Source organism: Pavona decussata, unplaced genomic scaffold, assembly GCF_977016875.1.
Source record: "Pavona decussata unplaced genomic scaffold, jaPavDecu1.1 SCAFFOLD_383, whole genome shotgun sequence".
In the NCBI taxonomy this organism is placed as follows: Eukaryota; Metazoa; Cnidaria; class Anthozoa; order Scleractinia; family Agariciidae; genus Pavona; species Pavona decussata.
In genome coordinates, this window is record NW_028145756.1 from 871,659 (window position 1) to 886,414 (window position 14,756).

Consider the following 14,756-nt stretch of genomic DNA (forward strand, 5'->3'; position numbering starts at 1 on the left):
TTAGATTTATTTTAACCGTTTATTAGGTCCTTTTTTAAGAAAAAATATATTTGAGTGATATCAAACGTGCATGAACATATCCAAATGTAATGCACAAATGTACATTGTACAAAAGTACAACTTTTACAACTTTTTACTTCGAAAGAAAAGGAGATCAACTTACAAAATTGAAAGCTTATCCCCTGGTCCGTCCAAGGCGCCTGACTGTATATTAGAGAGCATATTGGAACCAAGCCAGCTACAAAATATAAGCAAACATATCTTTAAAGCAAACAAACTGCAGTAACGAACAATTATCCAAGAATAGATAAGGAGGATAGCTGTGGTCTAAGACGATGGGGGAGTGGAAACGAATATAATTTTAAGACAGAGATTCGAGTGCTGACGTTTCGAGCGATAGTGCTTCGTTAGAGCGAATCCACGAAGTCGAAGCAATCATTATGCTCCGACATTGAGTGGAATAATTGTTTTATAATGTGGAAGAATCATACATCATCACCGCTTTTAGGCTTGGCTAAATATATAAACAGCTCTTTCAATTAAAGTTGTAGGATCAAATTATAAAGTTTAAAGACGTCTTCACAGAGGCTGCCACCTCATCAATTTGATATCCTAACATTTCTTTCATCCAAATGGCTCGCCATCGTATATCTTCACTGGAAAGACGAGGCATGGCTGATTTTGAAGAAGTTATTCACAAAACAATCCACAGAATCTTGAGGTCTTGTCTTATAGCTTTATACTTTGATCCAACAACGTTTATTTAGTAAATTGTTACATCAGCTAGTCGCGTCTAAACGGGGAATCACTCAGGTGTACACAGTTACTGGGATAAACACTCACTCAGTCGGTAGTTCAATAGTTCTTTACTTCAGGTCGACTTCTACTTTACAGCTCAGTTCACAAAATTCTCTGACAGGAGTATGATTGACAACTTACTGTCAAACACCCGTCAGCTGCTAATACAAGCTAATGCAAGCCTTTGTATTTTTGGTTGGTAACGGAATTTGCTTCCCATTATTTGATAAGGGCGGAAAATGTGCTTTTCTTTCAAAATTTTCCAAGTTTCTGACCAAAATAAAGCAACGGGAGGAATATAAAAATTACAGTGAACATTGGTAGCAATAAAAATTATACATAAACAATTGGAAATATGTAAATATTAAGTTGAAAGTTACAAGCAGTATAAAACGTGGTGGTTGAAAACAACAACTTTCCTTGAAGAAAGGCAGTACTACAAGTGCACGCCTATTTCCATAAATTTCAGCATTTCTTGTCTTTCTACATTGCGATTTATTTTATCAAGTATTCACATAATAAAGTCAGCATGTCTTTCAAGAAAACACTACTTTGAAATTGAAACGTTTGTTCGCTTTCCAGGAATGTCTTTCAAATGTGGAATTTTCCTGTTGGTGCTGGTGTGCGGCATTGGATCACATCCCACATGCACACAAATCAAAATAGAAATGAAACTTTCATTGCTCTTGAAATGTGGTGTTCATAACACATATCCAAGCAATTCACTGACATTAAAGCACAACAGCTCGGTTACCACCCTTGGTGATCACGTTTTTAGCCTAACTAACGGCTGACTCAATTTTTCTCACAAAGTAAATGGTCAAAGAAAGGAGATGTTTACTTATGTGTTTCGAATGAATTATTTTTGTAGCTTTTAAGATGGTTACTCCAACGTTGGAAACTTCTAAAACCATCACGTACTTTTTTTTAATATGAAATAGATTTTCCATCGCCATAATGTAATGTAGGATATTTGAATATCAGAGTACTCTGAACATTAAAATTAAAAAAAAATTCATCCGGTTTATTCTCTTGCTTGGGGTGGTCCCTTGCACTTGGTCAGTGTTATCTCCCTAAGGATAGTCACCATTTCACCCAAATTGTTTGCGAGCAGCCAGTGTTGCGCGTACACATTGAGAACTATTTAGTGGTAGCGGAGGTGCAGACACATGGTGAAAATTAAACGTTGTTCTAAACGTGTTATTTACTGAGTGCTTTACTACGTTTCCAGGGATATATTTGGGATCTCTTTTCTTAAACCCCAAACCACAGTCATGAATTTTTGGCGCTGTTAGAACACCGCAGAGGGAGTGAGGTAAGGTTCAAGAAAAGAGGAGTATTTGAGGATCAAGATTAATTTGTAATAATTTACCAATCAGGTTAACAACCAGAGACGTATATACCACCCACTGACGTTCCACAATTCACTTGACTCTGAAGATGACTTCCGCTCAGGTTGTCGAAACGTCAGTCAATGTCACCACAAACAGTCCTTCTCATGACTACACTCACCCGGATGATCATAATTTACGTACTTATGAATTTACTGATCATAATAATACAACTATATTGTCAAAAAATGAACCAGAAAAGAAAGGAGTTGAGAAAATAGGTACAGGATGTTCTTCGGAGTTACTTTCGTACTTCATCAAAAAAATGATGAATAAAGAAAATTAACAAATAGATAAGTAAATGTGAAGACAGGCAATAAATTAGTGAATGAGTAGAGGCAGGAAGGAAGGGTGGAAACTAAATTAATGAATGAATCATTTAATGAACCAGTGAATCAATGAATCAATGAGTATAGGAAAGACTGAATGAAGCGATTGAGGAAGAAACGGATGACGGGTGGATCCTTCCCTCCCTGTATCCATCCGGGACAGAGAGGGAGTACGGGGCGAGGAGGGGAAGGAGAGATTTATGGAAGGATGGATGGATTGATGAATTGGTCGCCCTTCAAAATTTTTCGTGGTCAATTCGTTAACTTGTGTTCGGAATGAAATCCTCACGGGTTATTTGTTTTTCTTGCCATCAATAACTTACTATGTCTACTATTTCAAAGATCCAGGTCTGCAAAAGATTCCTCAGCGTCTTACCGCTATGGTCTTGCCAAATTTGAAGTATTTCATTTTTTTTCTGTAAATAATAGCGGAGCTTCGCGCACTCAAGGCATCAATTGAATTTCAGCTGGACGATAACTCTTTGGTTCCGGAAATTTAAGAGCGTGTCCATGAGACGGACCAGGCGGTAGTGATGCATGCCATCTCACCGATTTCAACGAAACTTGGCCAGATTAAAGGGCCCTCCTAATAACTTCAAAAGCTAAAGCGAGTGTCACTAAAATCACTGCAAGTTCTCCCCACGTGTTCAAAATTCAATCGCAAACTGGGCCCATCTTTGCTATACCTTCTATAATTTGTAAGGGTCAAACATTTGTAAACACAGGTCAGTGTGTTTTTTTTTAATTTTAGTGGTAAAATTTGCCCTAGAACTTGACGTAATAAAGACAAAAATTGTCTCATTGTCAACGAAGCTGTGTTTTGTGGTTTCGATCACATCGCCAGGTTCGTTTCGACCTCGAATGACCTCTTGCGCGCTGAAACGGATGTGGAAAACTACTTCCGTTGTTTTTTATTTTAGTATATTTTTTTAAGAATAGCGCTAAAAAGGCCGTTTAATAAATAACTTATTAACCTAGTCCGTTCGGTCATAACAGGGAAATCTCAGACCGCGGCCTTGATGTATTGACCTCGCTAATACATCAAGGCCTCGGTGTGAGATTTCCCTGTAATGACCTCACTCTCGGTTAATAAGTGGTATATAATCTTAGCATGATTTTGAAGACTCTATTTCAGAATCCAACTTCAAAACCATTCGGATCTGAAACTGAAACAAATAGTCTACACACAGTAGTTGGACTAGATGTCGTCTCAAAGTCAACACGTATACCCTTACTATCCCATAAAATATAATTATTTCTGCTGGACACTGAACAATACCGAAGATTTGAGTCTTTAAACCAGAGTGGCAGCCAAAAATAGGTAAGCTTACTTGCATTATAAGCCTATAAGAAAGACTTGAATCCGTTGAGCTGTTTACTTTCCGAAGCGTGATCCGTCGTTTTTTCTATTTAACGTAGTCTATCGCGTATATGTAAACCTCAAACACCTCTCCATATCTCTAAAGCGTAGCTTCCTTGGCTTGGTCATTCAGAAAACCTGCACTGCGTGCATTTTGGACGAACTACAAACATCAAGTGTAATTCATGGTTTTGGGCAACACGATGGATCCACAGCCTATTGCGTGACTAACCCGAGCCTCTTTCTCTCAGGAGTGGGAAACCTAGGAAGTGATAACTCGCTAAAATGGCCTCAAATCAGCACGAAATAGCAAACAGACAATAGGCAATACACCATAGAAGCAAGGTATGTCATCTTTTTTAAGAACTTTCCACTATTTGTACCTCCGAAAACCGATCGTAAATATTCCTATTCTTATATTTGCGCCGTGACTGCTGTTACGCAAGATGATCATCGCTCACAGCTTGAGCTTGGGCCGCCTGTTTCTCAATACAAGCTTTTATGCAATAAAACTTTTTTGTAGTTAATTGCTAGTTTGCATGTGACGTCATGGTGGCCATGCTGGTGGACAGGAACAATGACATTTTTGTCCTTTGGGAGTTACTTGCCATTGTTATGCAAACTTTTGTTTTGTCCACCAACATGGCGGCGATGCAAAACACCTATATGTTGAATGATAAAACAATTATCCTGCTCAATCTTGCGGAATATCCCCTGATTTTCCGCGTGATTTCGGAGGATAATTGTTCAATATGCGTAATGTCGTTTGTCGGAGAAAAAATTACGAAATAAAGATCATGTCCAACTTTTCTGCAATAAAACGCGTTTTTTGTCAATGTGGTGAATAATAAAACAGTTATCCTGCTCAGTCTAGCGGAATATCCTCTGATTTTAGCCAACGCAATCTCGTACCCAGAGTCTTCAGGCTTTTTGGTCAGCGGGGCAACGCCGGGAAGACTCTGGGGACATCGAATTTTATTACCGCAGGATTTCTGCGGTAAAACAATGAAAACCGTTACGGAACAGCCAATCAAAAAAATTGAATTTTTTTGATGTCCCCAGAGTCTTCCCGGCGTTGCCCCGCTGACCAAAAAGCCTGAAGACTCTGGGTACGAGATTGTAGCCAACGTGGTCTACGTTGTCGCCGGCTATATATCAGCCGATATGACGCGCGGTTTCGCAGGATAATTGTTAGTTGTAGACAGGATGATGTAGTAAACTTACAGATGTGTCAAGTTTTTCATTGCTTGGAATGTTCCACTCTGGATGTACTTTAATCTGCAGTGAGAAAGATCCCTAAAACAATATATAAAATCAGAAATTAAGAAGAAAACCCCCTGAATTTCAAGTAACAGTCATTTTGATGCGCTTTTTCTTCCTCGATAAAGTTCCCGATGTATACGTGGCCTATTGTTAGCAGTATTATTTCATAATTACCATCAGTGGACACGCGTATTGTTATGGCCGATAATTTTGTGGGAGCCATTCTTTATTTATGTATTTTTTGGGGTGGGAGGGGGGGGGGGAAGGGGGTGGGGAGTTGGTCAAAAAGAAATAAAGCAAACACAATAGAAACCTAATAATAATAATAATAATGATAGTAAAAAAATAATGATCATCATCATCACTATCACTGTCAGAATAGCTCTGCTAAAAATAATAAATAACCAAAATAATAATAATTATTATTATTGTATAATTATTATTATTATTATTATTATTATTATTATTATTATTATTATTATCCGCATATACTTTAAATAAGATGTTTTTATTTAAGGACCTTACTTTTATTTCCAAATATTTTATAGAAAGAATACGATCATAATATGATTTTGTTTATTACAAATAAGAATATTATTGTAACTTTATGACATTTGTTTTTTTCTTTAAAAAAATATTTTTTTTCACTTTTAACTTTTAAATAGCAATTGGTTGGTTGGAATGTGCTAATAAAGTTAATATTCCTTTAACGCTTTTGTTATTGATAATTAAAACCTAAAATGCACAGTGCAATATATAGTATCAATATTTATATAGACTTACAAAAGCATCATTTTGTCAAATCCAAGGAAAACGTCAGCTGTTAGGTTAGGTCCTATCGGATTTCGGGAGACATCTCTGTAAAGAAGTGATAATTATAAGTTAGTATGATCATAAATGCCATTCAGTATAAATGAATGATAACAACAAAGTGATATTACGATTGTTTCTTACATAAAACTACCAAACGAGTTTTACATCTACTGTATAAAAATCCAAAAACGTTTATCAATCAATCGATCTATCAATCAATCAATCAATCAATCAATCACTTGATCAGTCAATCAAGCAAGCAACGCTTCTATTACTGAATTAACCGCCTGACTGCGAAGAACATGGATTTTATCTGTTTTCATTCCTAATATCAATACAAATGCAATAAACCATATCATACTTACAAGTAGTTCACCAGTCTCGGGTTCGAGAGGATTACCTTTAAGTCATCCAACGATAGCATGTTGGCACTCATTGTTCTGAAAAAAAAAAAATAATAATTCAAGGCTGAAAAAGAAACCTCTTTGTTGGACAGTAACTTTTTTTCTAGGCAATCGGATAGTCAAAATTGCCACCAGTGTCGGTCTAGCGGCCTGCATAGAGCAATATGACAGTAATAATAATCTTTTCCATTAAAATGAACGCATGAGGGCATTTCTAAATAGAAATCCGAGTACCACGTTTCAGAATATGAACGAGAACTTGTTTCTAAAATGTATTATATTTTTGGAGAAACATTTAAGTCATTTTAACTTTAAAAGGGAATTGGATTCTCATTTTATTATCTTCGTAAAGTCAGCGAAGGACTCCTGAATAACAGTTTAAGTTCAAGCAACTTGATGGGGTGAGTCTTTACCACTTCAATGGATCCTGAAACGTGATTAACCAGAACAAGGCTAGTCTTAGTATAATGAGCCATAACTCACATTCTTGTCATTCGCTCCGGAAGATAAAATCCTCCTTTAATGTTGTTTTCATCAAGATTTCTAAAAGAGGCAAATGACTATAGTGAGATTCGAGAGCTGACGTTTCGAGCGTCAACGCTTGAAACGTCAGCACTCGAATCCTTTTTTATGGTGGCCAAATTACCTTATCAACTCAGTTGATAAAACCAAGCATTATATTTTACTCCCCCACCGAAGCAGCATGAAAGTTTCCTTAGCTAGCACAGGGTGAAATAAGGTGTTTCCGTAATACGGAAAAGTGACGGAAACTTGATAGTTCGAGTTTCCATTATGTTTCCACAAGACGGATGCGACCGGCAACTTGTAAGAGAAAAATTCTGGAGATGTTGCGCGTTTCCGCAACGTTTCCGTTGGCTGAAATGTACAAGGATGTTTCCATTGTGTTTCCGCAATGCAGATGCAGCGGAAACTTATTACGGAGATATTTTTTTCTTGACCGATATGTACAAGGACGTTTCCATTGCATTTCCGCAACACAGATGCAGCGGAAATTTATGGAAAATTTTTTTTATCTTGGCTAGACATTGATCGCGCACATTTTATGCTGGCCTGTCACGAAGGCTTTCTTCGAGCTTGTTACGCATTCCCGCGAGGAGGGATTGCGTGACGAGCCAAAACAATGTCTGCGTTAGAGGCTAATTTTATGCTGGTACATGTGTACTCGCCATGCAAAACGGAGGAGGCCAAAAGAACATTGTTGACAACAACCAAAATATACCGGTGGCTCGAGACATGTGTTGAAATATTTTGTGCTCCGTATAATTATTCAAATATTATATGTGCAGAAAAAAAGTCACGGACCATCAGTTATTCAGAGAGGAGTTACATTTTGGCTTAGTGTATTAATACTTTGGTTCAGTATGTCCTACCGAAGTAAATCAAAACTGTAGATAGGCTTTATATTTGCCTCTCATTTCCTTAGATTTCTTTCAGAAACAATTAGTTAAATTAAGTCAACTAACAAGTTAGTGAAACTATTTATTCTCGACAACGCACAGGTATGTGGGCCAAAAAATCCTAAACCTCAGAATCTCTGAAATAATCGGCTTTAACAATTTCTTACAACGTATAATTCAAGATGAAGCTTTACAAACAACATACAGGTGCACACTCTTTTTTATATATATATAAGAATATGTGAATTTGGTTGACCCTAGGGATATTCCTATTTCAGCCCATACATTTTCTGAAATGTTTGGACAAATCTCAGGCTCAATATTCTTATAAATAGCATTCTTATAAAACAAAAAGAGTGTACCCAATTATAGGAAATTATGCTTCATGAAAGTTGCACGAGAGATTAACAGCTGGATCTTACAGCATGCACACTGAACACTTGTTTTTCACAGTATTGTTCTGATATTTCAATTATGGTATGCAATCACGAATTTTACATGAACTAATCTAAAACATGGATTAGAAGGCGATTGCTACACCTTACCCCCCTCAGTATGGTGTTTTGCATCCTTAACCACCTGTAAGCGGACTGTTTTCCTTGGTCCCAGGGGTGTCCACTTACGGGATGGTCGTATGCAATGTGAATTGTATAGTGGAGGCGCTCATAGCCCAAGCCGGCTGTGCCAGCGTAAAGAGTTGTCGAAAAAATACATAAACTTAAATATGAAATGTGTATTTGCAGCTGTTACTTGATTTTTTTTTTTTTTTTTTTTTTTGGTCTTCAGAAATTGATATATCGCAACGAGATGGTAGAAAAGGCAAATCTGTCCCCAGACAATATGAGCAAAATCAAGTCCTTATTAGAACAAGAGAACGCAGTGCAATTTATGTCATCTTAGGAAAGTAACCAAGCCGAAAAGGGAGCAACGTCAACTGGTCCACCACCCAGGCACATAAAACCACTACGGTAGGAAAGAACAAAGCTGAAAAACATCATGGCTACCCTTGATGCAACCTATCAAGCTCGCATGAGCAAAAGGCAAAAGCAAACGACAGACAGGCCGATGCCAACAAACTGTCCCCCTTGGGCAGGGCGGGTGGCACAAAATTAGTATAACCCGGCGACCGACTTTTTGTCAAAGGCGCAACCCTACTGGCTGCGCAACACAATTATTATTATTATTTTTTTTAAGTTAAGTCGCTTTACTATAAGAGAGGTAGCATCACGATTGTCGTTTTCCGCAGGTGTCATTTTCAGCACCATTATTTAGGTAAAGGTATAGTGTATTATTTCATTTGAAGGACCACATTAGGTTTTATCTTGTTAAATATGTCATAACTTAGCAGAACCTTTATTTTTTGTTCCTACTAATTCAAATGGAAAAGTTATAATATTATATGTAAATAAGGAATAAAGGAATATATACATTTTACAATGCGATCACTTTAAAAAGGTGTGGTAGGTCTCAGAGGTTGCTCAACGCGAAGAAGTTCGAGATTAATTCGAATGAAACTGTCCCACATTAACTTATATTACACACTTGCTTGGTGTAAGTCCGGTGGAAGTGAGCAGGGGTATCTTTGAATGTCTGAACATCCATATAAGAAAAACCTGTTGGAATTAATCTATCCAATTCCAAACTAGCGAGTGAAGTTAAATTTCCGCATTTGGGAAAGCCCTGTGAATAACTGTGCATCAACCGAATTTACGAGCTGAGGAGACAAGACGGCTACAGACGGTAAACCCAACCAATGGCGAGTTATTGTGTTTCCGCATATCCACATTTCGGAAACCCTAGGAATTCTTGTGTGTCCACCGAATTTACGAACTGTGGAAACATGACGGTTACAAATGATGAACCCATCCAATGGCCAGTTCTCAATAAGTTTCCGCATATTTCGGAAACCCTATGAATAACTGTGTATCCACTGAATTTACGAGCTGCGGAAACATGACGGCTATTAGAGTTTACGTAAGATAGTAAACATGACGGATACGTGAGTATAAGGGATGCGTTTCCGCGACTCCGCAGAAACTAAAACGCAACGTACACACACATTTCCTGCAGCGGTTAGTTGAATTTCCGTTTGCGGAAATTCAGGTTTCCGTTAAGTAGCCGTCATAAAAACGGGAACGGAAACGCCCTATTTCATCCTGTGTAGAAACTTACATCTTTATCTCTAAGTTGTTATAGAAGGCACGGTTCGGTGAAAGGTTTGTGTAGAAATCTCTCTGTGGATTTTGTGCATTCAAAACACGCGTAAGTGATCAGAAGAAGTTTCCCACGGCTCGTGTTTGCATAGCAGTTTCTTTTTCTTCCTGAAACCATGAAAACTGTTTCTATTTATAATTGTTTATACGAGTTGCTTTATAGTAACTATATACCAAACAAACGAGTGGATATATGTACGAAACTAAAACGAACAAAGAACGAGTACGATCCTGGTCGCCAATTTATGCCAAAAGCAGATAATTGCAGAATTTCTACTTCCGAATAGACAGATAAATTCAAAACGAGAAACTAGTCCTTGACTAATTGAAGAATAGAGTGTTTCTGTCTCGGGACTTTCGGCTGAAAGTTGCCTTGCGGAAAGTCGATGTCCTTGATTGACTTATATTCGCTTCTTATGCTTGTATGCTTGTCTAGAGAACATCAAAAATTCCAAGAGGCACTAAACCACAATTACTGCAAATTACTATTAAATTACTGCAATAAAGTGAAGAAGGACAACTGACTGTCTTTCGTATGAAATTGAAATCCACAATCAGACAATTTGAACTGGAGTCACTTCAACTCAATAGGTACAATATTTATACAAACTTACATCACTTGTAGTAAGGAGAAATTCCTAAAGGTGTCCCTCGGAATAACGCTCAAAACGTTTCGGGAAAGATCCCTGAAATATAACATGGGTTAGGTATCAGCTGTCATCCAAAGGATATTAACTTTTCAAGGGTCAAAGTGAAGAGGCACTGGGTAACAATAATAGGTAAAGAACACAGCATGGTTTGCCACGAATCAGAGTGAATGAAGCAAAAAAATTGAAACAAAATTACAATGGCCATGTGGAAAGTAGAATCTCTATATAGGGTAAAATGTGGAGTCACCAGTGCATTAAAAATCAAACGAGTAGGAGCCCATAGCTAACAGGCTTTACGCTCCAGGTAAAAAGCCAGAGAATAATAAAGCCGTACGAAATTTAAGGAGTCAAACTTCCCACGACAAAGGAATGTGTTGTTACACGAGCATTCTAAGGGTGGAAAAGTGTAAAATTCTCACTGCTCGAAGAATGGGTCGCCTCTTTACTCAAAGGATCGTTTAAAACAAGGCTTCATAATTTTGTTTTCTTTCTCTCGATATCTTAAAATTCTTAGCATATGGAAAGAAATTTAAATATCATTTGGTACTCAGTTGGGAAAAACTGCAGTTGAAAAAGGAGAAAAGAATTGATCATTGTCGTTAAGACATAGAACCTCCAGAACGTATCAAGTATTGCAAAGTGAACTTACAACCATAAAGTGTTCAGCGGTAATCCACGAGGTACTTGCGTTAAACCTTTGTGTATGCACTTAACAACAAGCCTCTTGCTTCCAAATGGAGCACAGGTACATTCATGCCGACCAGGCTGTTGATCATGACAAACGTCAGATATCGCTACATTCCACGAAACTAATACAATCACACTCAGGCAGAAGTGTATAACCAGCTTCTCTGTAGACATTACCCTCATCTGTTGAAACACAAAATTAAAGTGACTATAGCTTTATACAGTAACCTCTTTCGACCTTTCTGCGAACAATATTAACAAGCCTTAGGCTTTAAATGGCAGTGTAGCATTGACCAATAGTCAAACGCCGTCTTTATAATGAAAATTGAATAATCCTAAGGAATGGCCTGCAAACAGCACGCCCGGGAAGCCTGTTCACAAGCTTGATTGATTGATTGATTGATTGATTGATTGATTGATTGATTGATTGATTGATTAGATAAAAATTAACTTTTCAGTAAGTTCTTACAAACAAAAAAAAAATTTTAGTACATAACTGAGATGAAAGAATGATACGTAGCGAATATTTGGAGACGTGCTTCATGTAATTCGCGAGTCCGTGAATCGCACTTCACGAGCTATTATTATTATTATTATTATTATTATTATTATTATTATTATTATTAGATTATCGTTATCGTTATCATTATCATTATCATTATTATTGTTTTTTTTTTTTATTCGCGGCATAACGTTCTCAGATCACTAAAACTTGTGTTCGGGTGGGTAAACCTTACAAGTCTCGGCAAGCGGGAACAAAACAAAAAAGCAATTGAAAAATAACGCTTACAATCAAGAGGCATAACTAGTAAAGGGAAAGTCGCCGCTTTTGCTTGTAATATTTTCACAAAGACTTACTGTATCAGTGTAATTTTCAAAGCGTTAAACGGAGTCGACTCTTTTTTCAAGCGTCAAACAGATTCTTGTTTCCTATTTGTAGCGTTAACGTTTTGGAACGTTCATTCAAGAGCGAATTTTCACCCGAACTTTCGTTAAAAAAATCTCGAAACTTCGCTATTCTCAACAATATTTTCCTCGAATAGATTATTCGCCGGTGTTTCGAAGAGTAGCAAGAATTTTCGTTCAAGATTTGGTGACTGAGACAATACATGCGGTAACGGTGGTTTTCTGATAATTTTGCCCGCCTCTGCCGCTTCTGCTTCGGCCCAACAGCGTTGCTTGATGAAGACGGCTTCAGTCCCCGTTTTGCTTTTCCCATAATGATTACATATGACAAAATCGACGTACAACAACACCGCAGATATCCAACAAAATGGTGAAGGAGTTGATTACCCTGGAACGCGAGTAAATGCAAAACTGCGATAAAATTTTCACAGGAGGTGATCACCGGAAGAAAAAGTAGCTTGCAAAATGATTGGCTAATTTTCTATAAAGGCGTTAGTGGGCGGTACTTGTTTGTGTAGAGAGAATTTTTTTCAAGCGCTGTTTTTTCACGCTTTAATTTTCGCTTGGAGGGGACACTTTCAAGAATTACAACTCAACAACGATTTGGCATATTTCAGTCAAATTTGGCCAGATTCTAGAAAAAATATATAGTAAACAAAAACGTGTTGGGGAATTCGATAATTCTAAAAATTCTTTCAATGTTTTTCTTGCAGTTTTGAAAATGATCTGTAACTTTTGAACGCAATCGAATTAAGGAAAACCCCGACACTTTTTTTATCTTCTGGGGTCCTGACCTGGAGAAAAAAAAAACTTCCCAGTTCTATAAGCTTTAATTAATGCAGGATTTTGGGTATCTGTGATGTAACTGAGAGGCGCTACATCCGTTAAACTGAAGCCATCCCTGAAGGTACACCGTAACCTTAAGTACTATATTAAGTTAGGGTTACATACTCCACATTCCAATCGACTTCCTTCAGTAAAAATGTTACTTAACTTTCTAAGAATAAGTATTTTTATAATAATACTTTGTTGTCACATACCGTCAGACCTCTAAGTTTCTTTGTTTAAAACCTTTAGCGTCTTACCAATTGCAAGGACATTTTAAATAATCATAGCCGTGTTTAACGATTGTCACAGATAGAAATCTCAAAATTTTGAAGCAGTAAGTGAGGAGAAATCAAGGCTTTTTCTGAAGCTAATGGCTTGGCAAAACACATGAAAGCTATAAATTATGACTACGATTAAAACACCATCATTTTTTTCAGCTAATGAAATGTTCGTAGTTAGATTAAGTAAGATATACTTAGCTTAGTTTTTATAGTCATTAAATCGTGATAGAACTTTGCAATGCCTTCATTATTGCAAAATGTATATTATGTGCATTTAGTACTGTTACTTATTAAAAACAAAGAGTTATTCTCAGTGTTATTCGGTATTTGCAAACCTTACCTTATCTTAAAACGTATTCCGCGTTAGCCGGGTAGAAATGATTCCAAATTTTACGGTAGGATCTTGTAGGGGTTAGAAACCTTAAACTTACGATCATGGAAAATGAGAAACCTTAAATCCTTAGGGAAAGGTCTTGTGAGGTTCGAGACTAAACGGTATTGGATTGACCATTCGGAAATGTGACGGAAACCTGATAGTTGAAGTTTCCGTTACGTTTCCGCAAGACGGATACGACGGGAAACATGTTACAGAAAAATGGTGGCCATGTTAGCGTTTCTGCAGTGCTTCCGTTGGCTAAAATAAGACAACTGTGTAATAGTAAAATGAAATAATTCTAATGGTTAACTCCTGAAACTCCTTCAACCTCAAGGCAAAATATTATCATTGTAAATTTAAATGTTACAGGAAAAAAAAAACTTAATCATCTATGAAAGGTTAGGAAGAGACTACATATAACAACGTTTTCAGGTTTGATTGAGTATTACTAACCTGCATCATCTTTGTTCTACCAAGCTTTTATTGAATGTAGACAGATCGAACTTTGTTATTTTGCATCCCCCGAAGAAAAAAAGAAACCTTGGGATTTCAATTTGCTGTTAGATAACAGACGTTTAAAGAATACAGGAAAGGTGCATCAAATATATTGATGTCTTTATTGACTGAAATTTCTTATAGAAACGTCCAGTCGAAAACATTGCAAAAAGAAAAAAAAAGAAGTGTTGGAATATTATCTAAAATCCACTATTATGTGGATATCACTATCCATACTGGCGTTTACTATGATATGGTTTATCATTTTCTTTGATTTATGGAATAATTGTTTGGGGCAAGATGTATCCAGCAACACTGCAACCTCTTTTTTTTTCATTTTAAAGATAAAAACTTTGCGTCTTATGACGTTTTCAAGATCTGATGAACACACTTTATTTAAAAAAAAGGAACATAATTAACCTGTATCTTCTTAATGTGAAGAAAAAAGTTCACCCCGCAAGAAGACCCTTTCTTCAATCCGAAGCACATTCTGAATAATTAGGAGAAAAAGGAGACAAATCTTTGTATGGTTAGAGACCATTAA

The 14,756-nt window shown here is 36.9% G+C and overlaps 1 protein-coding gene across 4 annotated transcripts in view; it reads right to left on the bottom strand.

Annotated features, from left to right (window-relative positions):
- LOC146451863 (uncharacterized) overlaps positions 1-14,678 on the bottom strand; it is a 47,022-nt gene extending 32,344 nt beyond the window's left edge. For 2 of the 4 annotated variants that reach the window (XM_085098584.1, XM_085098582.1), the window contains exons 1-8: positions 13,682-13,747; positions 11,289-11,509; positions 10,604-10,675; positions 6,842-6,901; positions 6,320-6,394; positions 5,925-5,999; positions 5,103-5,174; positions 164-238 (exon numbers count right to left, since the gene is read on the bottom strand). In XM_085098584.1, the coding sequence (XP_084954710.1) occupies positions 164-238; positions 5,103-5,174; positions 5,925-5,999; positions 6,320-6,394; positions 6,842-6,901; positions 10,604-10,675; positions 11,289-11,509 (650 nt within the window). In that variant the 5' untranslated portion in view covers positions 13,682-13,747. Of the gene's footprint in view, positions 1-163; positions 239-5,102; positions 5,175-5,924; positions 6,000-6,319; positions 6,395-6,841; positions 6,902-10,603; positions 10,676-11,288; positions 11,510-13,681; positions 13,748-14,632 lie in introns of those variants that run through there. The other 2 variants (XM_085098583.1, XM_085098585.1) reach the window with 2 other exon arrangements.
- Positions 14,679-14,756: the final 78 nt, after the last annotated feature.